Source organism: Macaca thibetana, chromosome 1, assembly GCF_024542745.1.
Source record: "Macaca thibetana thibetana isolate TM-01 chromosome 1, ASM2454274v1, whole genome shotgun sequence".
In the NCBI taxonomy this organism is placed as follows: Eukaryota; Metazoa; Chordata; class Mammalia; order Primates; family Cercopithecidae; genus Macaca; species Macaca thibetana.
Window position 1 is genome coordinate 195,318,338 of NC_065578.1, and position 27,276 is coordinate 195,345,613.

A 27,276-nucleotide genomic window follows, 5' to 3' on the forward strand; every position below is an offset into this window, starting at 1 on the left:
CAGGCGGATCACTTGAGGTCAGGAGTTTGAGACCAGCCTGGCCAACATGGTGAAACCCCATGTCTACAAAAATTAGCCAGGCATGGTGGTGGGCGGCTGTAATCCTAGCTACTTGGGAGGCTGAGGCAGGAGAATCTCTTGAACCTAGGAGGCAGAGGTTGCAGTGAGCCAAGATCGCGCCACTGCACTCCAGCCTGGGCGACAGTGAGAGACTCTGTCTCAAAAAAACAAAAAACAAAACAAAACAAAAAAAAGGTTTCCAGAATATTTGGTGAGCCAATATACATCTCCACACACTCTTCCTCACATGAGATTCATCTCAAAGTTCATTGGAAAATCAGACCTTATAAGACAGACTAATGACTCAACTTTTCTTCCCTTTTATACCCCTGTAGAGTATTTCATTAAGCCAATAGAGAGGTTAAACATGGTTACTCTCCAAAGTGATGAGGAAAGTGAAGTCTGTCACCTCGCAAGTGGTGTCAGACTGAAAAACCTGTCACCTCCAACATCATTAAAAGGTAAGAAAATCTGACCAGGCGCGGTGGCTCACGCCTGTAATCCCAGGACTTTGGGAGGCTGAGGTGGGCAGATCACAAGGTCAGGAGTTCGAGACCAGCCTGGCCAACATGGTGAAACCCCGTCTCTACTAAAAATACAAACAAATTAGCCAGGCACACGCCTATAATCCCAGCTACTTGGGAAGCTGAGGCAGGAGAACTGCTTGACCCCGGGAGGCGGAGGTTGCAGTGAGCCACTGCACTCCAGCCTGGGTGACAGAGTGAGACTCCATCTCAAAAGAAAAAGAAAAGAAAAGACAGAAAAGAAAATCTGACCTGGTATTTATTTTCTAGTCCCTAAACTTCACTTTGGTTTTCTCTAGGATGTCTGTTTTTAAAACGAAAAAGAAAAACAGCAACACAGGTTGTTTGTGTGTTTGCTCTGTACTGCCTGAAGCAGGGAGAAGGCTCCAGGGTAGGCCTGGCTTTTTTCCTAATTAAGAGCCATCTTTCCACCTGTGTATATTCCGGGATCTGCATAAAAGAATGAAATATTGTACATTTTCAATTAAACAGAAACCAAATAATGAGGGAGGAAATCTAATACTGAGATACTTCCTGCCATCCACTTTTATGAGAAATAAATGACAAACAAGAGTTTATATGAAAGACATATTATTGGCCAGGTGCGGTGGCTCACTCCTGTAATCCCAGCACTTTGAGAGGCTGAGGCGGGCGGATCACTTGAGGTCGGGAGTTCGAGAGACCAGCCTGACCAACATGGAGAAACCCTGTCTCTACTAAAAATACAAAAAAAAATTAGCCTGGCATGGTGGCGCATGCATGTAATCCCAGCTACTTGGGAGGCTGAGGCAGGAGAATTGCTTGAACCAGGGAGGCAGAGGTTGCAGTGAGCCGAGATCGCGCCATTGCACTCCAGCTTGGGCAACAAGAGCGAGATGGAAAAAAAAAAAAAAAAAGACTTGCTTAGTTTCTACGGTGTTTTTTGGGCAAGTTGAGAAGTTCTAATTTTGTCCCTAACAGAAGGACATCCTGGTCAAAATGTCCAGAAAGCCATGTGAGCTACGATATTCAAGCTTAGATGAAACGTTGGGATAGGAGCTGTGAACTTTCTGACAATTGGTCATGACACAGAGATGATAATGTATGTCATGAAAAGACATAAATTTCCAGGGCAGATTGAGAGAAAAATTTCCAGCAGAAAGGGGAGCCAGAGAAGAAGATACAGAAGGACCAGCTGAGGAAGTCAACAAAGCACAGGAATGGCAGGGCCTGCTCCTTCTGACAATAGTGATTACAATGTCCTCTCCTCTCCTCACACACGCTTGTCACACTTTAGCACAAAATCAGAACACCATGAAATCGATCTTAATTTTGTCAGGTCATTGTGCCATGTGTCTTTCCAGGCCATAAGGCTGCATCTTTAGTACTCTCAGCACAAGTGCTATCCACAAATTAGGTACTAAACAAATACTTCTTTTGACTTAGCTTGACTGAGTTTCTTTCAACAAGAACTGTAGAGCAGGATGGTTGTATCAAATACAGCATATTTGATAAAGACAAATAACTAGTTTTCTACTGTGTGATCTTCTACCTGCAGAAATCTCTCTGATCCAGCTGGATAGCATGAGCCTTTCCCACCAAATGCTGGTGAGATGTGCTGCCATCATTGGCCTGACCTTCACCACCGAGTTGTTGTTTGAGATTCTCCCCTGTTGGAATATGAAGATGATGATCAAGGCCCTGGCAACCCTAGTGGAATCTAACATTTTTCATTGTTTCCGGAATGGCAAGGAGCTTCAAAATGCCCTGAAACAGAACGATACCTCATTTGAGGTGCACTATCGCTCCTTGTCTCTGAAGCCCAGTGAAGGGATGGGTGAGTAGCACCTGGAGTGACTCAGCTTCCTCTTAAGGACCCATCTAGATCAAATAATTGACCTGTGTTAGGTAGAAGGGGCTGATCTGTTGCCCACTGCCTGGCTGAAAAAACCCTTTTTGCTCTCTCCAGATCACGGTGAAGAGGAAGAGCTTCGTGAACTGGAGAATGAGGTGATCGAGTGCCACAGGATTCGATTCTGTAGCCCTATGATGCAGAAAACAGCCTACGAGCTGTGGCTCAAGGACCAGAGAAAAGCCATGCACTTGAAATGTGCCCGCTTTTTGGAAGAAGATGCCCACAGGTGTGACCACTGCCGAAGCAAGGACTTCATTCCCTATCATCACTTCACAGTGAATATTCGGCTCAACACTTTAGACATGGATGCCATTAAAAAGATGGCTACGTCTCATGGATTTGGAAGTAACCTACCTCATTTTTAAATTATCCTAACTGTTCTTGGGAAATCTAGAGACTAAGATCTAGAAGGAGTGGGTGTGGACCTTGAGGGCTTCAAGTCCCATAAGCGGCTTGGGCACAAAGAATGATGAGACTTCAGCAGCCTAGGCCAATGGTGAAGAGAAGAGTAAGGGAATGTACCTGTATTGAGTCTAGTGAACCAATCTCACTATAACTGTCAGGGATGATTTGGGGATAGGGGCTCTGGCAAAATGGGGTATGACCAGAACTTAAACTAAAATATCCCACTTAATTCACACCAAAGGATGGAATCCAAAGGGGGGTACAAGCTGACATGATGACACGGTGTTTCTTGGCAGATAAGAATATTATTGCTTTGTTGGTCTAGTTTGAAACAGGTTCCAGTGGGACAAGAATATGATTGAGAGAGAATTAGCCAGGGCTAAGCAGGTCAGGGCTCCAGAAAAGAGAGCTTGGTTTCAGGGCAGGAATTCAAGACCATCTGAGAAGCAAATTTAAAAAGTTACAAACCAATAACACCAATCAGCTATGTGATCTGAGAAAACATAGCAGAAGATTTGAGGGATGTAAGGACCCAAAGACTCACTCACTGCGGGCATGATGGGTGTCAGACATAAAGCTATAATACCAATTCTAGCCCCCATTCATGGTGGCCAGGGAGCTCCTAACGGGCTGTCTACCCTAGTCAGAGGACCTTGGTGATTATGGCTAAATCTGGTTGGGAAATCAGAGGCTACAAGTAGAGGACTCCTATATTATAAGGATATTAAAAATCAGGAAGAAATGTATCTAAAGTGCCTAGCACATAGCAGGTGCAAAATAAAATTTTTTTTCTCATTTGTTCTCTATTTCATGTGCATTCTCAGTGGATCCTCGTATTAACCTTTTAAGGTTGATGAGGGTTATTTTCATTGTGTAGATTTTTTAAATTGTGGTTCTGGAAGCTTAAGTAACTTACCCAATACCACAGAATGAGTGACAGGCTTTATTCAATCTGCCATCAGTCTAATTCCTAAGTTCATCCTCTGCTCATTATACCTGAGCTCCCCCAAATGTGGGGTTGGACTTTTAGGTAATACTTGCCAGAAGATAGGAAGTTCATAGACACAGCATGAAGTAGAAATCAAGAGAGTGAGAAACTTGCAGCTTTGCACAGTGGGACAAGCATGTTGTTGAAACTGCACTCACACTAGTCCATCTCCCTTTTTGGAAGGCAGGAATCAGGCTGTAAGTTCAGAGCTTTAAGATCTGGACTATGAAGATTTCTAGTCCTCTGAAAACTTGAGTACAAAGAGGATAACAGGGCCGGGCACAGTGGCTCAAGCCTGTAATCCCAGCACTTTGGGAGGCCAAGACGGGCGGATCACGAATTCAGGAGATCGAGACCATCCTGGCTAACATGGTGAAACCCCGTCTCTACTAAAAAAATACAAAAAACTAGCTGGGCGAGGTGGCGGGCGCCTGTAGTCCCAGCTACACGGGAGGCTGAGGCAGGAGAATGGTGTAAACCTGGGAGGCGGAGCTTGCAGTGAGCTGAGATCCGGCCACTGCACTCCAGCCTGGGCGACAGAGCAAGACTCCGTCTCAAAAAAACAAAACAAAACAAAAAACAAAAAAAACGAAGAGGATAAGACTTCAGCAGTAGTCTCACCCTCACCGGGGCAAGGAAGATGTCAGGGGAATGTACACCTACCTGAGTTTAGTTCTATTACTAGTATGTATTAAATTCTCTCTCATCTGTTATATTTTTACAAAATTGGTAATATCATTATTATTATCATCACAAAAATGGTATGTGTGTAACATGATGTTGAAATTGAAATTTGTGCCAGAGCACCAAGATACAATGAATGCTACAATTCAAACTGAGGCAGTGGATATACAGAATTTACCAAGGAAATAGCTGAGAATCAATTATAATCTTGGATCCTTTGCCCAGATGTAAGACACAGAAATGAGGAAGAGTGTGTAGAGGGCCAGGATTTGTGAAGAGCTCTCTTTGGTGAGAACTGATGAGGTGCTGTGTGCCCCCCTCAAGTGGGTTGTTTACTTCATCACCTCAAGCCTAGTGAGGTGTCTTCCTTAGAATCAGAGGACATAGAACCCTGGGGCCTGCCTCCTGCCTAAGAAGGCTGAAATGGCCTGTGGCTGCATTGGGATCAAGCTGCCATCCCAGACTGTGGGAAAGGATGTGTGAGGGTTTCTCATGGATCAGATAAAACCCACCTGGGAGAAAGAGCAGGACTGGAACCATTTTAAGTTCTTCCCAGAGTGCCCTTGGGAGGGTGAGAAGACCCTTGGGTGTGGACTGCTAGAATGAGACAGGGGTAAGGGGGGCAGACTGTGGAGCACTGAGAAGATGTGCTGCCTGAATTAAGGAAGCTTTAGTGAAGGATCCCACACAGGGCCCTACTCAAAGAACCAGTGAAAGTATCAGTAGGAGATGAAATGATGGAAAGAGATGAGGGAAAGGGAAAAGAAGAATATTCGACTGTATGGGGTCAGTGAGTCATACACATACACACACACATACACGCACATACATATACATAGATGTATTTTTTGGTAGATTGATGTTTTATTTGGGGGGATAAAATAAGCTAAAATACGCTGACAGCTAGAAGACAGGTCAGTTTGAGCAGCTGGCCTGTAGCAGGCTGACTGTTGTCATCAAAGCAAACAATTTCAGTTATTTGCAGATTTTCCAATCAACTGGCAGTTCAGTTCTGGAGCATATGTGACCAAATGTCTCTGAATAATGTCTGCTGGTAGCCCTTCCATCAGCACCTCCACCTGAGTGAGGCCAAAGCTCTACTATTTCTCCTATCAGAATTTTTCACCCGTTCAGAAGGCTATCGACTAGACAAACTGTAGAGACTTTGTAAATTCCCTAAATGTTGTATCCTAAAACAGTAATCCCATGGCCCACTGTCGCACACACCTTCAGTAGTTCCAGTCAGGGGCAAACATTTTTTGTTTGTTTGTTTGTGATTCAGCCTCCTAACAGGATGGATGTGGGCGAACCTGCTCTTGGCCGGCAGGTGGCAGCACTGGCTCCTTACTGTGGCTGCAGTCAAACGAACCGTTCCTGGTCAAGCTCTGGAGGCTTTTGTCTTCAGACCTGCAGCCTCAGCACTTAGCACCACTGGGGCGCCCTTGGTTACCTACAGGAAGCTTCCAGCATGACGTCCTTGGGGCATCCTGGATAGAATTATTTTTAGGAGAAGGCAGACATAAATAATCCACCAAGGATTCAGGAACAGGAATGAAAAAGTGATGTTTTTTTGTTTTGTTTTGTTTTGTTTTTGAGACAGAGTCTCCCTCTGTCGCCCAGGCTGGGGTGCAGTGGCCAGATCTCAGCTCACTACAAGCTCCGCCTCCTGGGTTTATGCCATTCTCCTGCCTCAGCCTCCCGAGTAGCTGGGACTACAGGCACCTGCCACCTCGCCCGGCTAGTTTTTTGTATTTTTTTAGTAGAGATGGGATTTCACCATGTTAGCCAGGATGGTCTCGATCTCCTGACCTCGTGATCCGCCTGTCTCGGCCTCCCAAAGTGCTGGGATTACAGGCTTGAGCCACCGCGCCTGGCAGGGGCAAACATTTTTAATTTAGCTACTCTTTCTAGTCGTTACCTCCATATACTAAATGGTATATTAATATTGCTTTTATTGATTTTTTAAAAAATCAAATTCTGACATCTGTTTTCTGGCTATGGCAGATGAGGATTTAACTCTGTTACACCACTCCTCGGCCCCTCTCCCCTATATTGTCATATAACTGGCATTAGATAAGTCAGTGAAGTGTTTACATTATTAAGACTATGTAAATGTTGTCCATTACAAACCAAGTAATATACTGTGAATAGATTTCTTAACAAATGTTTATTTTTCCTAGAGTTACTAGGAAACTTTTTTTTTGCAATGTCTTCCTTAAAACATCCTGCTTCCATCTATCCTAGACAGATAGATACTCTGTCTATCCATTATCGCTGAATCTCCCAAAGTGTGGAGTATAACCTTTAGGCAATACCAGTCAAGGACGTAATTGGGACCAAGTGTGGTGGCTCACGCTTGTAATCCCAGCACTTTGGGAAGCTGGGGTGGAAGGATCACTTGAAGCCAGGAGTTCAAAACCAGCCTGGACAACAAACTGAGACTCTGTTTCTACAAAAAATTAAAAATAAGAAAATTAGCCAGGCATGGTTGCGCACATCTATAGTCCCAGTTTCTCAGGAAGTTGAGGTGGGAGGATCTCTTGAGCCCAGGAGTTCAAGGATGCAGTGAGCCATGATCATGGCCACTGCTCTCCCCAAAAGGGAAAAAAAAAGACATAACTGGAGGAGATTCAGGGCCACTGCATTATGTGTGAATCAGATAGGGAGGAAACTGGTAGCTGGTTCCCTTTCAATTCTCTTTTGGTCCTCATGTCCTTCTTAAGAACTGTTATTTTCTAAGTTTTGATTCATTCCAATGGTTTACCCTCCTGGGCATTCCCTTCAGCTTCTTCCACCTATTTCATCAATGACTACTCTTCTCACTCCTTTATCTTCTACAGATATGTTGAACTTTCATTCAGCATTTCATTTACTCATTCCACAATTATTTACTGGGTTCCTACTATGTGCCAGGCACTGCTTACTGTTCTAGGCATCTGAACAAAACAGCATCAGTGTTTTGCATCGGTGAACAAAACAGCATTCTGTTGGGGGAAAGTTGACAGTGGAGAACAAAAACATAATAAAGAAGTAAATTTCTGGGTGCAATGGCTCATGCCTATAATCCCAGTGGCTTTGGAGGCTTGAGGCCAAGGGTTCAAGACCAGCCTGGGCAGGAGAGCAAGACCCCATCTCTTCAAAAAAAATTAGCCAGGTGTGATGGCTTGTGCCTGTAGTCCCAGCTACTCAATAGTATTGCTTGAGGCCGAAAGTTTGAGACTGCAGTAAGCCATGTTCACCCTACTATACGCCAGCCTGGGTGACAGAGCAAGACCCCAACTCTTAAAAAAAAAAAAAAAAAAAAAGAAAGAAAGAAAGCATATAGTATAAGTGATAAATCCCATGGAGGAAACAGAAAAGAATGTTGGGTAGGACAAGGAAGATAAGGAGCGCAGAGTCATTTGGGTGCCTTCACTGCAGAGCAAGATTCATGTAAAGACAGAGGAAGTGAGGGATTTTGCTGTGTGAGTGGCTGAGGGACTATTCTAGGCAGACGGGTAGCTAAGTGACCCTAAGACAGGAGCGTGGCCCTTCCATCCTATACATGTGGAATTTATACTTTCAGAGATCATTTTATTCTTACCAAGCACAGTGGCTCACCTGTAATCTCAGCATTTTGAGAGGCTGAGACAGGTGGATTGCTTGAGCTCCAGAGTTCAAGACCAGCCTGAGAAGCCTGATGAAACCCCCCCTCCACAAAAAAATACAAAAAATTAGCTGGGTGTGGTGGCAGGCGCCTGTAGCCCCAGCTACTCAGCAGGGTGAGGTGGGAAGATCCCTTGAGCCAGGGAGGTTGAGGCTGCAGCGAGCTATGATCGTGCCACTGCACTCCAGCCTGAGCAACAGAGCAAGGCCCTGCCTCAAAAAAAAAAAAAAAAAAAAAAAAAATCATTTTATTCTCACTTAGTTAGCTAAATGTCCTGAACTTGGGGAGATAGAAGATAAACCCAAGAGGTAGTCTGACATCTTGAACCTAAAGTCTTATTTTTAGTTATTTGAAACCATAAGGTGGGCAGGTGATATCTTTGCTTTTCTCTTTTCTTTTGAGAACTTACAGGCATTTTGTATCTTTTTTCTTTTGATTTTTACAGATTCTCCTTGTAGTAGGAAACTCTTAATATAGCATCTCCTTTGTAAATAAAAAAATGAGAATCAAAAATAATATGATTCTGGTTGGGCACAGTGGCTCATGCCTGTAATCGCAGCACTTTGGGAGGCCGAGGTGGGGGGATCACGAGGTCAGGAGATCGAGACCATCCTAGCTAATACGGTGAAACCCCATCTCCACTAAAAATACAAAAAATTAGCCAGGCATGGTGGCACACACCTGTAGTCCCAGCTACTTGGGAGGCTGAGGCAGGAGAATCACTTGAACCTGGGAGGCAGAAGTTGTAGTGAGCTGATATCGTGCCACTGCAGTCCAGCCTGGGTGACAGAATGAGATTCCATCTCAATAAAAAAGAAAAGAAAAGAAAAGAAAAAATATAAAATTAGCCAGGCGTGGTGGTGCGGCCCTGTAATCTCAGCTACTAGGGAGGCTGAGGCACGAGAATCACTTGAACTCAGGGGGCAGAGGTTGCAGTGAGCCAAGATCGTACCACTGCCCTCCAGACTAGGCAACAGAGTGAAACTCCATCCAAAAAAAAATAGTAATAATATGATTCACCCAAGCAATAAATGACATAATGACAAAGAGCATACTTTGTACGCCCTGACTCTGTTTGCTTTATCTATCCAATCTTCGCATTCCATTCTATCACCATTACAATTTATTTATTTATTTGAGACAGAGTCTTGCTCTGTTGCCCAGGCTGGAATGTAGTGGCATGATCTGGGCTTACTGCAGTCTCAAACTTCCAGGCTCAAGCCATCCTCCAACCTCAGACTCCCAAGTAGGTGGGACTACAGGCACATAACACCACATGCCGCTAATTTTTTCTTCTTCTTCTTTTGTTCTTTTTGTAGACAGGTCTTGCCATATTGCCCAAGCTGGTCTCAAACTTCTGGACTCAAATGATCCTCCCACCTCAGCCTCCCAAAGTGTTGAAGTGTTGGGATTATAGGGATGAGCCACTGTGCCTGGCCACCATTACAATTTTAAACATAAAGTGTTGAAGGAAGAATAGCATTTTCATTTTACTAATTGACTTATTTTCAACAAATGTGCATGTATGCAACAAACATTTATTAAGCATCTACCCTGTGCCAGGAAGTGACCTAGATATTTGGACCATAGTAGTGAAAAATGATAGACATTTATTATTAATTTTTATTTTATTATTAATGATAGACATGTCTATTCTCATAAATTTGAATTTTAATGGCAGCTGACAGATAATGAAGAGATTAAGCAATAAAATCTTCAAGGGGCCTTGTAGACTTTGATAAACAGTCTAAATTTCAGTCTATTGAATTGGAACACATTGGAAATATATCAGTTAGAATGAGTATTGGCTGCATATAATAAGGACCTAGCTAATGTGGCTTAAATTTATTTATTATCAAATGTATTATATTTATGTATTTCTCATGTAAAAGGCTTGCCTCATCACTGGGACTAGTATGGAGGCTTCATGATCATCACGGACCTTGGTCCAAAACAGCTGCTGAGGCTCCAGCCAGCACATTTAATGCCAGAAGGAGAAAGAAGCCAAAACATGAAAGGATGTCCCCTCCCTTTTAAAGGATCTTCTAAAAGTCCTACCCAGTATTTCCTCTTACATCCCATTGATCAGAACCTAGTCACATGACTATATCCAGTTGCAAGGGAAGCTGAAGAATTTCGCTGTCCTGAATAACATTGAATTCTATTACTAATGAGAAAAGGGACAATGGAGATAAGAGATGGGAAACCGGCAGTTCCTGCCACAGAGATCTGAATCATACTTTTTAAATGGTACTGCCTTCTCTACAGAAAAAGACTGAAAAGGATAGCAATAGAAGGGAGATTAGTTTTTTACAGTTGTCCAGGTAAAATTTTGGTGGTGGACTGGGATGGTGCTGTACTGAAGATGGACAGAACACGATGAATTCAGATATGTTTTTGGGTATGGTCAATGGGACTTTCTGATGGACTGAGTAGGGATGGGGGTAAGAGAAAGAAAATAATCAAGGATCTTGTGGAGGTTTTTGCCTTGAGAAAATGGATATATGGCAGTGATGCTTACTAAGATAGGAAAAGTTGTAAGTGGGTATAAGTTTCTGGAGGAGAGATTAAAGAGTTTCTGTTTGAATCATGTTAATTTTGAAATACCTATTACACATTCAAGTGGCAGTTGCCAAGGTGGTGTTTGAATATATGGGTCTGTAGTTAAAGTAGATGTCAAGGCTTAGATATATAAAATGGAAATCCATTAGCATATGAATGTAATTAAAAGTCATGGGCAGATGAAACTGCCTAGGGAGAAATTGTGAATGGAGAATGGAGCCCAGGACCAAACTGAAGTTTACCAACATTTAGAATGTTGGTAGAAGAACAGAAGCCAATTAAGTGGGCAACCAATTCCCTTATAACACACAAAGCAATGTGTGCTAAAAGAATGAGTGAAAAGAGAGAGTGGTCGCTTGTATTAAATGCTGCTGAGAGGTAATCAAGTGCAGACAAAGATGTAGCCTTTGGATTTGACAACATGGTGGCCACAGGTAACTTTAACAAGAGCAGTTTTAGAGAACTAGGGGGACAGGGTCATAATTCAATATATTCAGCTGCTAGTCACTAAGGAATCAATAAATAGTAATCTAGGAGAAGAGGTGGCCAAATTGATCTCTATGCAGTGCAATAAGGATTATGATACAGGTCTGCACAGGGTTGATGGGCACACAGGAGTTGGGGTACTTATCTATGGGGTACTTACCTATGGGGGCAAGGGCACAGAGGGGCTTTCAGAAGAAGGTGATAACTTCTTATATGTTCAAACTGCATCTGTAAGATGTATGGAGTGATGCATTAGCCTAGGAGCCAGAAAACCTAAGTTCTAGTCCTACATCCACCACTAACAGTTATATGAGACGAGTTCCTTCCCCTCTCTGGGATTCTTTCTTCTGCCTGAAGGGAGAAATGACTGGACTAGACAAGCCTCATTTGTTTTCTGTTTTAAGATCATTATGGAATTTTCTAAACTATTCAAGTATGCTTAGACTGAGGTTTTTAATTTAAGATTCTCTGCCCTTCAGTTAACCTTTTGGGGTATTTCATTTCATTATCTATATTTCTCCATTGGAAACTGATGTCACTTTCTTCAGGCTTAATTCATAGTTTTTATTGCAGAATAAATTACTTAGGATAATGGTATTAGCTATCACAAATCTCAACATTTCTGTGGCTTAACACAAGAGAGTGGTAATTTATTTCCACCTCGTGATATAATCCAATGCAAGTATTAACCAAAGGCTTTGCATGCAAAGGGACCCAGGCTCCTCCCAACTTGTGGGTTCGCTATCCTTCAGGTTCTTAGAATTATTTGCTTTCTTGTGGAAAGAGAAGGCAGAGAAGACACTTAACCATCTCAGCCTAGAGGTGACATATATTACTTCTGATCTAATTCTATTGTGAGAACTCATGATGTGGCTTCACCTAAGATGCAATGGCGACTGGGCATTGTGGTTTCTGGCTGGGCAGCAACAATTCCATAAAGGGAACAAAAGTCTCGGGTAGACAGCAGATATCTCCACTACAGAGAACATTTCAATGACCCATACAACTCATTTGTTTATTTTCTAGCTCAAGAAGATCTTATCCTGTCCAAATCAGAGATTCCTGAGACATCCTCATTATTTCCTGAAAATCCCAGGTAGAGGCATATATCATTGTTTAGGAAGTAGAGCATAAACAATTGTCATTAAATTCAAAACACTATTAGAATCATTTGTCTGGCCAGTACGTTTGACCTCTTAGATACAAGTGGGAAACTTCGGGGGGTATGCATGGTGAATTTAGTCAGTAGTATCCACACTAGGTTTTATTATCCTGCTCTTTTGTTTTTAAAGATATTTTATTTTATTTTGAGACAGAGTCTTGCTCTGTCGCCCAGGCTGGAGTGCAGTGCTACAACCTCAGCTCACTGCAACCTCCACCTCCCGGGTTCAAGTGATTCTCCTGCCTCAGCCTCCTGAGTAGCTGGGACTACAGGTGCCTGCCACCACGCCCGGCTAATTTTTTGTATTTTTAGTAGAGATGGGATTTCACCATGTTGACCAGGATGGTCTTGATCTCCTGACCTCGTGATCCGCTTGCCTTGGCCTCCCAAAGTGCTGGGATTACAGGCGTGAGCCACTGCGCCCGGCCTAATTTTTGTATTTTTAGTAGAGTTGGGGTTTCACCAGGTTGGCCAGGCTGGTCTTGAACTCCTGATCTCAGGTGTTCCACCCGCCTCGGCCTCCCAAAGTGCTGGAATTACAGGCATGAGCCACCGCGCCTGGCCTAAAGATATTTTAATATCAAAAGTGTGTAAGTTACTATTATTTATTTCTGCATATGGACAGTCCTGACAAAATAAGAGAAAAGATATTGAATTTCTTTGACGACGTGTTAACAAAAATGAAGACATCTGATGAAGACATTATCCCTCTGGAGTCTTGCCAGTGTGAAGAAATCCTAGAGATTGTCATCTTGCCTCTGGCCCACCATTTTCTGGCGTTGGGAGAAAATAACAAAGCCTTATATTACTTCTTAGAAATTGCATCTGCTTATCTCATCTTGCATGATAACTACATGGTAAGCTGTTTCTACCAAGACCACCTCCACCCTAGAGACAATTCATGTAACATGGAGCCAGAAGGGAAGCTCCAGCATGCTTTCTGATTACTTCACATTGTATATTCCCGACAGCACCCCTTTCCACTGAAAATCACATTGCTTAGAAGGGAAATGATCTAAGATTGAGAAAAGAGTATTGGAATACATTGCAACTAGCATTGTAAATTATTTAAAATATTGCCACCTTTAGAAACTTGCCATGAATTGTCTACCTGTATGGGAGGTAAGGGGGCACATCTCATTCCCAAAATGATGCAGAGAGGACTCTTAGCATAGTCTTCCTCAAGTGGCATTTACCCTCTGTTAAGCCTAAAATACCTGTGAGTGCAAAATACCTATAGGTCTTTGGATGAGTGCAATTCTGGTTTTTTATTTTGTTTTTGAGATGAAGTCTCACTTTGTCACCCAGGATGGAGTGTAGTGGCGCATTCTCTGCCTCCTGGGATCAAGCCATCCTCCCACCTTAGCCTCCTGAGTAGCTGGGACCGCAGACATGTGCCACCATGCCCGGCTAATTTTCTGTGTTCTTGGTAGAGATGGGGTTACACTATGTTGCCCAGGCTGGTCTTGAACACCTGAGCTCAAGGGATCCGCCCGCCTTGGCCTTCCAAAGTGCTAGAATTACAAGCATGAGCCACTGTGCCCAGCCAATTCTGGTTTTAATCTTGTGATCCCCAAAGAGGCTCTCCCCACCTTCGTCATCATGTAATGTGTGCTGGATTATCGCACATACCCTTAGACCACCAAAGCACTAGTGAATGCTTCTCTAGGGTAATTATAAATAAGGTTCCAGGACAATATGCCCCTAGAAATGAGGGGATTTGATACACATAATGAAATAAACAGAATTCATTGTTAAGTAAGTTGGAAATCACTGAGCTGAATACAGATAAATAGATTCCTTTAGATACTTCAGGGCCTTTGATATACTGAGATACATATAAATCTGTTCAGAGGACACAGAAGGGTAAAGGCCAGGCTAGGCTGAAGTATACTGTGTTTCTCAAACTTATTTGCTCTTAGATCTCTTTTCATGGAGCAGCTGGCTGGGCTAACCTTCCATGAACTCACTTGAGGAAATGTCTTCCTGGGCCCTTGCTTCATCTGACTTCAGCCAGCTTCAGGAAGAGCTTCATAGACCTTCCACAATTTACAGTTGCTACTGGTCACAGCAGCCTAATCAACCCTCCTACCTTAGATTTATATAAAATTCTAAAATTAAACTATTAAAAATGTCACTAAGTTCCTGTCCTTGAAAGCATTTATGTTAAGAAGGAAAGTCTCCTGCATATTTCATGCACATATTCGGGGTGATGATGGGGATGTAGCCAATGAGTCCCAGGAGGAGGAGGCTTAGGTCGCCCTGGGGGCCAACTTTCTAAAACCTATGCATACCCGTTTCATTCGATAAGGAGTGCACAGTGATCAGGAAGACAATGATTAGAAGCAGAGCCCCAGTGCAAGGTCCCAGAATGTGCCATTTGTACCCCCTCTCCCATCAAAGAAATTCCGGTGGGACTGGGGCTGGTGGCCAACTCATCTTGTCTCCCTCTTTTTTTTTTTTTTTGCCTCCCACACATACCCAACAAGATGCATGAGACTGGGAGATATTGCCTCACCTTACTTTGTTCTTCAAGTCTGATCTTACCTTGATGTGCACATGTGCTAAGATTTGCCTAATGATGTTAGGAGGTGAAGATGAAGTGATGAGAGTTGTGCAGGGACTTACCTTCCTCATCCACCTCCCAAAATGGCCCTGGCAAAGGAAATGGGGGTGATTCATAATTCATTTCAAAGGTGAAGACCAGCTTCTCACAGATGTGGGGATGCTGGTCAAGGGAGGTGGGTGTGTGGTTAGAAATAGGGAGGCTGGGGATAGATTTACTGAGAGGAAGAAATTGGTTTGAGGGAAACTTCAGGTAAGGCAACCTAGATGATAGCATGAGGAAAGGCGATTTCCAGATTCATTGTCTTGATGGAGTGATCCAGCAGACAAACGTAAGCATGAAGGTGAGATCTTTACCCATCAGCTCCTGTCTGGAATTTGGAAGCCCATTTTAATCAGTGGAGCTGGGGATGGAAGTGGAGGTGGTCACTGAAATGGCTCCTGCATCTCTTCCTTCAGTAGAGTCTGGGGCAATGGCCCTTCTGTGGGCTCAATCCCTGCTAAATCAACACATTTCTACTCCTTGGGCTGGTTACAGGCATATATGTATTTAAATGAAGGAGAGAAGTTGCTAAAAACTCTTGAGAAGGACAAATCTTGGAGCCAGACATTTGAGTCTGCCACCTTTTACAGCCTCAAAGGTGAGGTAAGAAACCATTAAAGACTTGAATTAATCTGTTATATATCTTAGGCCTTTCCATAGAAGTAGAAGTCATCCCTATACTTTTTATACCCTCCTCCCATCTCTTGCCACAGACTTCTAGCCAAGACTCTAGAAACTCAAATTCCTGGGCTCCAGCCTCCTCACCATGGCTTACCAGCAAGATCTTCCCTGTCTTCCAGGTTGACATCTCTTTTTTTTTTTTTTTTTTTTTTGAGAGGGAGTCTTGCTCTGTTGCCCAGCCTGGAATACAGTGGCACAATCTCGGCTCTCTGCAGCTTCCGCCTCCTGGGTTCAAGTGATTCTCCTGCCTCAGCCTCCAGAGTAGCTGGGATTACAGGCATGTGCATGTGCCACCACGCCCAACTAATTTTTGTATTTTAGTAAAGATGGGGTTTCACCATGTTGGCTAGGCTGGTCTCAAACTCCTGACCTCAAGTGATCCACCTGCTGTGACCTCCCAAAGTGCTGGGATTATAGGCGTGAGCCACTGTACCCGGCCCAGGTTGATACCTTTATGAAATATTTTTGTTACAGTCTCTAAAAATGGACCCGAATGGGTAAACATTGTCCCGGGGTAGACAATGCACAACTAAGATGCTAAATCCTAGTCATTCAACCATGCTTCATGCATATATCCAATAGACATTTTCTATTATGCCAGGCACAGGAAGATTTCGTTTCTGGTCCATAAATTACCTTTTTGATAACAATCCCCAAAATATGGATTGTGGGGACCTACTGATTAAGTTAGAATAATCGCTTTTCCTCTTTTCCTGTCTTTCCTCCCACCTCCCTGTAGGTCTGTTTCAATATGGGCCAGATAGCGCTTGCCAAGAAAATGCTCAGGAAGGCACTGAAGCTCCTCAACCGAATCTTTCCTTACAACTTAATCTCCTTGTTTCTCCATATCCGTATCGAGAAAAACAGACACTTTCATTATGTGAATCAGCAGGCCCAAGACAGCCCACCTCCAGGGTAAGGGAATGAGCTGGGGTGAGCAGACTGTTTAGTCTCACTCCCCTTAGAGCCCTACACATAATCCAAGTCAGCCCCCAAAGCCTGGCCTCCGGGGGGCACAAGGACTTCTGTCTGTCTCTGACCATTCACTGGGGAGGGGGCGAGTGTGGGAGGTGCTTCCAGACCAGGGTTGCCACAAAGTACTTTAAGGGCAGTTTTTGCAAAAGGGAATCTTGATGACACAAACATAAGGGACCTCATTGTAAGGTGAGTTCTAGGGTCCCTCCCAACTCATCTAGCCCTTTAACCCACGTGGCGATCCGTGTTCTCATTGGATGGAACCTGCACCACCGCTCCTGGGACCTCAGTCACAAGCCCTCTTCCATTAGATGCTAAGACACTGGGTTTTGCCCCCCAAAAGAAAAATAGCAAGCCCTGAAGACGTTTGCCAAAGGACAAAACTCCCACCCATCTGTGAATCTCAACAGCAACGTGGGTTACATGGGGGTAGCTGTTGGTCAAAATTGTACTGTTAAGATTTGGGCATTTCAATATATATAAATTCTACCTATAGGATAACTATAATAATAGTGGGTGGGGAGAAATAGTGAGTGGAGAGGTCGATGAAATAAGCATGTTGCTAGTTGTTGAAGGCAGGTGTTGAGCGCATTTCGCTCATTATACTCTTGTTTGCTGTGTGTATGCTTGAATTATTCAAAAATATTCCACCTATCTAGCAATTCATACCAAAGGAGATGCCACCTTGTTGGGTACCTGGAGAGCTAACAGAAGACACCTCTTCCATCTTGGGAGGGCTCAGCAGCTATATTACTATAGGTTCTGCCTAAGATACAAACATCTATTCCTATAAGCAAGTTACCACAACTCTTTTGCAACCCCATCAAAAACTGCCTTCCCCAGCTTCCAAACGTGTTCCTGTAAATGTAGGGAATCCTGAGGTGAAAAGGAAACGTAATGGAGCTGAGTTCCTGTGCACGCTGGAGGTGGGCTCCTGGGACTACCTGGCTGTTCCTGGAAACCCCAGGAGGAAGGGGTGGGAGGTGTTCAGCAGAGATCTCTCTGAGAAGGCAGTGGTCTTTGCATTACACATAGGGCTGCAGGATGCCTCAGTTTGAATTTCAGATAAACAGTGAATACTTTTTTTAGTATACATCTATCATATGAAATATTTAGGACATATGCGTTCCATAAAAATTATTAGTTTTAAAACTCAAATTTAACTGGGCATCCTGTATATTCATCTGCTAAAACAGGTAATTCACACATTTCACATTTTATAAAAGGAGTAAGAAGTACCTGCACAAAGGGAAAAGGTAGAAAAGTGTTGAAGAAGAAAAAACTGAGGAGTTGTCGGCTTAAAGTATCCGCAGGTCAAAAGGTTCTCATCTCAAAAATGAGTATAACATGGAACAACATTTAATGTCAGAGTGTCCATGACCCTCATGAATGCCCTATACGAGATTTTACCCTGGGCTAGGTGTTGTGGCTCACGCCTGTAATACTAACACTTAGGGAGGCTGAGGTGGTCGGATTGCCTGAGGTCAGGAGTTTGAGACCAGTCTGGTCAACATGGTGAAACCTGTCTCTACTAAAAAATAAATTAGCCGGGCGTGATGGCGTGCACCTGTAATTCCAGCTATTTGGGAGGCTGAGGCAGGGGCATTGCTCGAACCAGGGAGGTAGAGGTTGCAGTGAGCCGAGATCGCGCCACTGCACTCCAGCCTGTGAGACAGAGCGAGACTCCATCTCAAAAAAAAAAAAAAAAAACAGAGAGAGAGATTTTACCCTGTCCATGTTTCCTTAGAACCTTTAAAAAAGAAAATCATTTCCACATCATAATTTAGAAAGCTTATTTTGCCAGGGTTGAGGACACGCCTGGGACACAACCTCAGGAGGTCCTAACAACATGTGCCCAAGGTGGTCAGGGCACAGCTTGGTTTTATACATTTAGGGAGACATGAGACATCAATCAACATATGTAAGAACCAACATACATTGGTTCGATCTGCAAAGGCGGGACAACTTGAAGCAAAGGCAGGAAGTCGGGAGGGAGCTTCCAGGTCACAGATAGGTGAGACACAAATGGTTGCATTCTTATGAGTTTCCGATTAGCCTTTCCAAAGGAGGCAAATCAGATATGCATCTCTCTCAGTGAGCGGAGGAGTGACTTTGAATAGAACGGGAGGCAGGTTTGCCCTAAGCAGTTTCCAGCTTGAGTTTTCCCTAGTGATTTTGGGGGCCAAGATATTTTCCTTTCACAAATGCAATTGGTAACAATACTCATTTTTTGGCTGGGCGCAGTGGCTCATGCTTGCTGTCCCAGCACTTTGGGAGGCTGAGGCAGGCAGATCACCTGAGGTCAGGGGTTCAGGACCAGCCTGGCCAACATGGCGAAACCCCATCTCTACTGAAAACACAGAAGAGTTAGCCAGGCCTGGTGGCATGTGCCTGTAATCCCAACTACTTACTAGGGAAGTTGAGGCAAGAAAATCACTTGAACCTGGGAAGCAGAGGTTGCAGTAAGCTGGGATCACGCCACTGCACTCCAACCTGGACAACAGAGCGAGACTCTATCTCAAAACGAAACAAAACAAAAATCCTCTTTTTTTTTTTTTGTAAACTAAAAAGTACCTGAGGGGAGGGGGAAGGGATAGCATTAGGAGATATACCTAATGTAAATGACGAGTTAATGGGTGCAGCACACCAACATGGCACATGTATACATACGTAAGAAACCTGCACGTTGTGCACATGTACCCTAGAACTTATATAATAAAAAAGAAATAAAAAAAAGAATGCCCATTATTACTATTTCTATTCAGCATCATACTGGAGGCTCTGGCCAGTGGGGGGGGGGGGGGGGGGGGGCGGGAAGTACCCGAGACAGGTCTCAATCAATTTGTAAGTTTATTTTGCCAAAGTTAAGGACATGCCCAGAAGAAAAAAAACACAAAACCACAGAAACAGTCCTTGTTTGAGACTGCAGTATTTAAAGGGAAAAAGTGGGCTGGAGGAAAATGAGGGAGGGCATGATAATCCACATGTTGCAAGAGAAAAGGAGCAGCCAGGGGAATAGTCAATTATGTATTGTCTCACACTCAGTAAATAGGCACCTAAAGCAGGATAAGGCGGACACAGAGTAGCTGCCTGTGCAAGTACTTAACTTTTTATCTGGAGCTGTCTGCTAACGAACAAAAGGAAAGGCGACTTCTTGCATGACTCAGCTTTCAGCTTAATTTTTTCCTTTTGGCATAGTGAATTGGGATCCTGAGTTTTTGTTTTCCTTTCCCACTGTCATGTGCATCCATGTGAAGAGACCACCAAACAGGCTTTGTGTGAGCAATAAAGCTTTTTAATCACCTGGGTGCAGGCGGGCTGAGTCCAAAAAGAGAGTCAGCGAAGGGAGATAAGGGTGGGGCCGTTTTATAGGATTCGGGTAGGTAAAGGAAAATTACAGTCAAAGGGGGGTTGTTCTCTGGCGGGCAGGAGTGGGAGACACAAGGTGCTCAGTGGGGGAGCTTTTTGAGGCAGGATGAGCCAGGAAAAGGACTTTCACCAGGTAGTGTCATCAGTTAAGGCAAGGACCGGCCATTTTCACTTCTTTTGTGGTGGAATGTCATCAGTTAAGGCGAGGCAGGGCATTTGCACTTTTTTGTGATTCTTCAGTTACTTCAGGCCATCTGGGCGTATACCTGCAAGTCACAGAGGATGCGATGGCTTGGCTTGGGCTCAGAGGCCTGACACCCACCTGTGTTGAGCTGAGAACTAGTTCCTGAAAGCAGTGTGCAATGGAGAAAATAATACACTGGGCTTTTGGGCTGGAGGTAGATGGAGTTTGAATCCTGGCACCACCACATTCCAGCTGTGTGTCTTTGCCTTAATTACTTAACCTGAGTCTCACCTTCCTCATATGTAAAATGGAGTCAGTTATTCCACTCTTTTGTTACAGGATTGTCATCAGAATCAAATGTGATGAATAATACCAATGGGCTTTTTAAATAGCTTCATTTAGCAATTACCCGACACAGGACAGACACTTTACATAAATTATCTTAATCATTATAAAGTAGGTATTATGATTCCCATTTCACAATGGAGAAAATGTGCTCCATAAAAATTAATGTGCTTGTTTGTCAGTCATGGAGACAGGCCTCAAATTCAAGTCAGTTTTGATTCCCAGGCCCATAGTAAGGACGCTGTGTACCTGTGTTCCCCTAAAGCATGGTAATAATGATACCTCTTATGTTCCATTTGTGTTGACTTTATCCAATAGGAAGAAGAGGCTGGCACAACTTTACCGGCAAACTGTCTGCCTCTCCTTGCTGTGGCGCATCTATAGCTACAGTTATTTTTTTCACTGGAAGTATTATGCCCAGCTGGCAGTTATGATGCAAATGAATACTGCACTGGAAACTCAAAATCATTTCCAGGTAGGGGGTTTTTGTAGCTGCTCCTTTAAGTTTCTGAATTTCATTTGGGAAGAAAAGCCTAGTGAAAGCCAATTAGGATTCAAAATTCTGAGGATATAATAATAGAAGGCTTTCTGACTGGCTTGTTTTGACAAGGCCAGCAGTTCTCAAACACTTTGGCTCCAAGATCACTTCACACTCTTAAAAATTACTGAAGATCCCAAATAGCTTTTATTTATATGGGTTGAATCTATTAATATCATATAAGAAACAAAACCCAAGAAAATTCGAAATTATTATTATTATTATTATTATTTTTTGCTGTTTTTCTTGAGATGGTATCTCGCTGTGTCACCCAGGCTGGAGTGCAGTGGCACGATCTCGGCTCACTGCAACTCCACTTCCCGGTTTCAAGAGAGTCTCTTGCCTCAGCCTCCTGAGTAGCTGGGACTACAGGCGCGCGGCACCACACCCAGCTAATTTTTGTATTTTTACTAGAGACGGGGTTTCACCATGTTGGCCAGGCTGGTCTTGAACTCTTGGCCTCAAGTGATCCACTCACACTGGCCTTCCAAAGTGCTGGGATTATAGGCATGAAGCACTGCACCTGGCCTACAATATTATTTTAAAATAAAGATAAGCTTATTACATATTAACATAATTACCATTTTTTTTTTTTTTTTTTTTTTTTTTTTTTTGAGACGGAGTCTCGCTCTGTCGCCCGGGCTAGAGTGCAGTGGCCGGATCTCAGCTCACTGCAAGCTCTGCCTCCGGGGTTTACGCCATTCTCCTGCCTCAGCCTCCCGAGTAGCTGGGACTACAGGCGCCCGCCATCTCGCCCAGCTAGTTTTTTGTATTTTTTAGTAGAGACGGGGGTTTCACTGTGTTTGCCAGGATGGTCTCGATCTCCTGACCTCGTGATCCGTCCGTCTCGGCCTCCCAAAGTGCTGGGATTACAGGCTTGAGCCACCGCGCCCGGCCTCATTTTCATTTTTTAAAACTGTGTTCCCCAAACAAAAAATGGGAAATGTGGCATTGTATTAAAGTTTTGCCAATATTTTAATGTCTGGCTTCATAGAAGACAACTAGATTCTCACATCTGCTTCGCTTTCACTGTTGCAATATCACAAATGTTGCCTCTGAAAGACTCCAGTATATATTCATGAGAGAATGAGGGTGAGAGAGAAATGTTAAAGGGTAATTCTTTTCTAAAAATATAGAATTATAAGTCATAACAAATATGGAAAGTACACATCAAAGATTTTATTTAACTCACTGAGTTGACTCAATCAAAATTAGTAAGATTGGAACCAAGTGGTTCCAAGGAGAATACAATTTACCAATGGATACAAAACTTACCTAGTAATGGTGTAGTAATTGCTTGTATTCCACTGAATATTTACATTTCTATGAAAAACAAATTATATCACTTATATTATTATCAGTTTTCTGCAACGTAGTTGTAAGATAGTCCAAAGAAAAATAGAGATGACTTTGATTAGGAAGCTAGGTAGGACCCCCATTAAGTTTGTATTTTTGCCTATTACAAGGTCTTTCACTATTTTTCCTGTCACAAATAATGTCTGGATATTAGCCGGGCACGGTGGCTCACGCCTGTAATCCCAGCACTTTGGGAGGCTGAGGTGGGCGGATCACGTGAGGTCAGGAGTTCAAGACTAGCCTGGCCAACATGGTGAACCCCATTTCTACTAAAAATACAAAAATTAGCCGAGTGTGGTGGTGGGTGCCTGTAATCCCAGCTACTCGGGAGGCCGAGGCAGGAGAATTGCTTGAACCCAGGAGGCGGAGGTTGCAGTGAGCCAAGATCGTGCCATTGCACTCCAGCCTGGATGACAAGAGCGAGACTTTAAAAATAAAAATAAAAATAAAAATTTTAATGCCTGGATATTATGGAACTAGCTTTGACCTCATGTGTTCTCTGAAAAGGTGTCAGGGATCCCTAGAGCTCCCAGGATGAATTGGGAGAACCACTAGTCTAGGTCATAACCAAGGAAGCCTTTGACTGGATGAAGAAGATATCAGGAGACATGATCAAGAAATTATTAAGCTAAATCGAACTCATCTAATGAGAGTGACCTTGCTCCTTTATGAAAGTACATTAAGTCTGGGTTTCTTCCTCCTGGAGTCATTCATTGTCAAGAATTAAGGGAAGGGGTCAAGTAGCACCGAAAATGGAGGAGCTTAGATTCCTAACCTGGAGTCTGTCCTCTACATTAGTTCCTTTTGGTGAACTTAGGCTGGCTCTTCTAGAATACAGAAGTATTTATAAAGCCCATCAAGATTGACCCCTGCCTATTTCCCATCCTATTCTAGCTCCGTAGGCCATGAAGGAGCCACAAGCCCAGCCATATTGGTCCTCTTTTGGTTCCTCAAACCAGAAATTTAATCCCATCTGTCACTGGATGTTCCCTCTGCCTGGAGGGAATGGGTCATGGCCACCCATTCACTTTCTAACTTGTCACTCTGTTTTAATAGGTATTATTACCATTTGACAATTTCTTGTTTGCTCCTGCATTGGTTCTTTGTCTCTCTCCCTTACCAGTGTGTAAATCCCACGAAATAAGGACCTCTTCAGCTGTCTTGTTCATATCCTAAGTTTCTAGAACAGTTGCAGTTGCTCAAGCAATTTATATTGACCGAAATACTTCTTCACACTTGGAGCTATATCCTAAGAACTCTGGTAGAGTTGGGGTGGGGAAAATTAAAAGTCAGGTTGGAATGTGAACCAAGACATTTGTCGTCAAGGTGACTGGGATTGAAAGCAGAGAAGCACTCGCCTCAGTGCTCAAAAGCAGGTGAGGGACTCAGCATAGGAGAATGGAAAGACCCAGACGGAGAGCCAGAGGGTGGTTTCCAGGACTCCGCCTATCTGCAGTGTGACCACTGGCAAGCTGCAGAAACACGGAGCTTTATATTTGCTCTGTAAAGTGAAGCAGTTGGGCTTCCATTCTCATGGTCCAAATCCAAGGCTGTCCTTTATTACAGCCTTGGATTTCTCATACCCAACAATTCTCTCTCCCCCACCACCATTTCTGGCTATCCTTACCTTCTGGTAGCATTTTCTGGAGCATGTTCCAAACCAGGAAGAAAGGAATTCTCTAAGACTGACTATGGTTTAAGTATCCAGGGACCTGCCTATAACACAGAATTTGTAGGCTGCTTATTTTGTCCCATCTGAGGAATTCCAAGAAAAAAGCCTCTACTCTAAAATACTTCCCCTACCCCAATACTCCCACCACTAGAGATACTATATTTTTCCTGTTTGTATTTTGCAAAGTAGTTTATGTGTATTCTTTTGTTTTTGTATATATAATAAAACTGCTTCTTTAGAAGGAACTCTTTTCTCCTCACTATTCTCTCACCAGTTTCTCTTAAATCTCCAAATTAGATTTATTTGTTTGTTTGTTTTTGAGAAGGGTCTCACTCAGTCACCCAGGCTGGAGTGCAGTGGCATGATCATGGCTCACTGCAGCCTCAACCTCCCCTGCTCAAGTGATCCTCCCAAACACCTCAGCTTCCTGAGTAGCTAGGATTACAGGCTTGTGTCATCATGCTGGCTTTTTTTTTTTTTTTTTAAATCTTTTGTAGAGATCGAGTCTCACTATATTGCCCAGGCTGGGCTCAAACTCCTGTGCTCAAGTGACCTCCCGTCTCAGCCTCCTGAGTAGGTAGGACTACAGGCATGTGCCACCATGCCTGGCTAGTTTTTGTTGTTGTTGAAACAGGGTCTCGCTTTGTGCCCAGGCTCATCTGGAACTCCTGAGCTCAAGCAATCCTCCTGCCTCAGCCTCCTGAAGTGCTGGGATTATAGATGTGAGCCACTGCACCTGACCTCCAAATTAGGTTTAAAACTAGTCCTTGGCCGGGCGCGGTGGCTCAAGCCTGTAATCCCAGCACTTTGGGAGGCCAAGATGGGCGGATCACGAATTCAGGAGATCGAGACCATCCTGGCTAACACGGTGAAACCTCGTCTCTACTAAAAAATACAAAAAACTAGCTGGGCGAGGTGGCGGGCGCCTGTAGTTCCAGCTACTCGGGAGGCTGAGGCAGGAGAATGGCATAAACCCAGGAGGCGGAGCTTGCAGTGAGCTGAGATCTGGCCACTGCACCCCAGCCTGGGTGACAGAGCCAGACTCCATCTCAAAAAAAAACAAAACAAAACAAAAAAAAAACAACTAGTCCTTATTTAAAAAAAAAAAAAATCCAAACAAACCAAACCAACCTTTCTTTCTTTTTTGTTAAATTACAAAAGTTATACATGCTTGTTATAACAAACACCACAGAGGTGCATAAAGTAAAATCTCTCCTCCCACCCCCAACAAATAGGTAACAATTGTTTACACTTTGGAGTGTATCCTTGCAGACTTTTTGCTCTGCAATTATACATCTAATATGTAAGCTATTGCTTTTATTTTTCATAGAAATTAAAATGTTTCTATTTCATTTAAGGACTACATGGGCAAGGGGACATCAAGCTTATCCTGAATGACTCAATAAACAGGTAGCAGAAACCCAATATGATTTCTGTATCTAAGCCCATGGCTTTGGCCAAATGTCCAGCTCTATTCCCAAGCTTAATAAACAAACGTTTACTGGCAGACATTGAGTGATGTTCCTGAGCTTTCTGCTTTGCATTCTACCTCAGTCTTCCTCCACTCTGCCATTTCAGATCATTAAGGCTTACCTAGACTATTCGCTATACCACCACCTGGCTGGTTACCAAGGTGTGTGGTTCAAATATGAAGTCATGGCCATGGAGCAGATCTTCAACCTCCCCCTGAAAGGCGAGGGCATTGAAATCGTGGCATACGTGGCCGAGACACTGGTCTTCAACAAGTTCATAATGGGACACCTGGACTTGGCCATTGAGTTAGGTAAGGGCTGGCTGGGCAAGATGGGACATGAGGATACAAGGAATGCCCCACAGTATACTGGAATTGTTTTCTTCCCAGGCTCCCGAGCCCTTCAGATGTGGGCACTGCTCCAGAATACCAACCAACACTATCTATCCCTCTGCAGACTTAGCAGATGTCTCCTTCTGAATAGCAGGTATTTACCTTAAAGCATTTTCCAAAATTAGGGGGAGGAGGCCATATTATTGAATATTCTGGGTTCAACTTTAGCCTGGTTGTAGGGTGGGGAAGGGAGTAGAGTTTGATGTAACTGATAATTGTCGTCCTTTTTTCTTTTTTCAGACAGAGTCTTGCTCTGTCTCCCAGGCTGGAGTGCAGTAGTGCGATCTCGGCTCGCTGCAACCTCTGCCTTCTGGGTTTAAGCAAGTCTCCTGCCTCAATCTCCCACATAGCTGGGATTATAGGCACGTGCCACCACACCCAGATCATTTTTGTATTTTTTAGTAGAGAGGTGGTTTCACCCTGTTGGCCAGGCTAGTCTTGAACTCCTGACCTCAAGTCATCTCAGCCTCCCAAAGTGCTGGGATTACAGGCATGAGCCACTGCTCCAGGCCTTGTCTTTTTTTTTTTTTTTTTTTTTTTTTTAAACAGAATTCTTTGCCATGCATCATCTCTAATCTGGTTGCTCCGGCCAGTGATCAGAGGGTAGTCAGACAGTCATCCCAGCTGTGGGAATCGGGCCTCCACTACTATCAGGTGGGGACAAAGGGAAAGGTCTTCCAGGGAGGCAAATGGCCAGAGAATAGCAACCAGGACTAGAGGCCAAGGTCAATTTGTTCTGACTCTGGTCACCCTGATATAGAGGACCCAGGAAAGAACAGTTTGAAAAAAGAGCCAATTTGAGATTGAGGTTTTAGTCCTGGGTAGGGGTGTGTTTGAAGTCTGTTTAAGAGGTATATTTGCTTCCAAATTACTGAGAAGGACCAAGAATAGACCAGGAAGGGACTTTACTGAACTTCATCCTATCTACTGCTTTTTTCATTCAATGGCTTTGGGGGTACAAATGGTTTTCGGTTACATAGATGAATTTTATGGAGGTGAATTCTGAGATTTTAGTGCACCTGTCACCTGAGCAGTGTACGCATACCCAATATGCAGTCTTTTATCCCTCACTTCTCACTTCCCTCCTCCCCTCCCCCCCGTCCCCAAAGTCCATTATATCCACCGCTTTTTTTTTTTCCCCCCCGAGACGGAGTTTCGCTCTTTTGCCCAGGCTGGAGTGCAGTGGTATGATATTGGCTCACTGCAACCTCTGCCTTCCGGTTTCAAGCGATTCTCCTGCCTCAGCCTCCCAAGTAGCTGGGATTACAGACGC

General features: G+C 43.7%; 1 protein-coding gene across 7 annotated transcripts in view; it reads left to right on the forward strand.

Moving 5' to 3' along the window:
* ADCY10 (adenylate cyclase 10) overlaps positions 1–27,276 on the forward strand; it is a 103,981-nt gene that overhangs the window by 60,854 nt on the left and 15,851 nt on the right. For all 7 annotated transcript variants that reach the window (XM_050768171.1, XM_050768181.1, XM_050768219.1 and 4 more), the window contains 10 exons: positions 396–521; positions 2,122–2,400; positions 2,533–2,823; positions 12,276–12,345; positions 13,037–13,268; positions 15,515–15,622; positions 16,440–16,615; positions 20,892–21,048; positions 25,718–25,922; positions 26,001–26,097. In XM_050768171.1, coding sequence (XP_050624128.1) covers positions 396–521; positions 2,122–2,400; positions 2,533–2,823; positions 12,276–12,345; positions 13,037–13,268; positions 15,515–15,622; positions 16,440–16,615; positions 20,892–21,048; positions 25,718–25,922; positions 26,001–26,097 — 1,741 coding nt within the window. The remainder of the gene's footprint in view (positions 1–395; positions 522–2,121; positions 2,401–2,532; positions 2,824–12,275; positions 12,346–13,036; positions 13,269–15,514; positions 15,623–16,439; positions 16,616–20,891; positions 21,049–25,717; positions 25,923–26,000; positions 26,098–27,276) is intronic.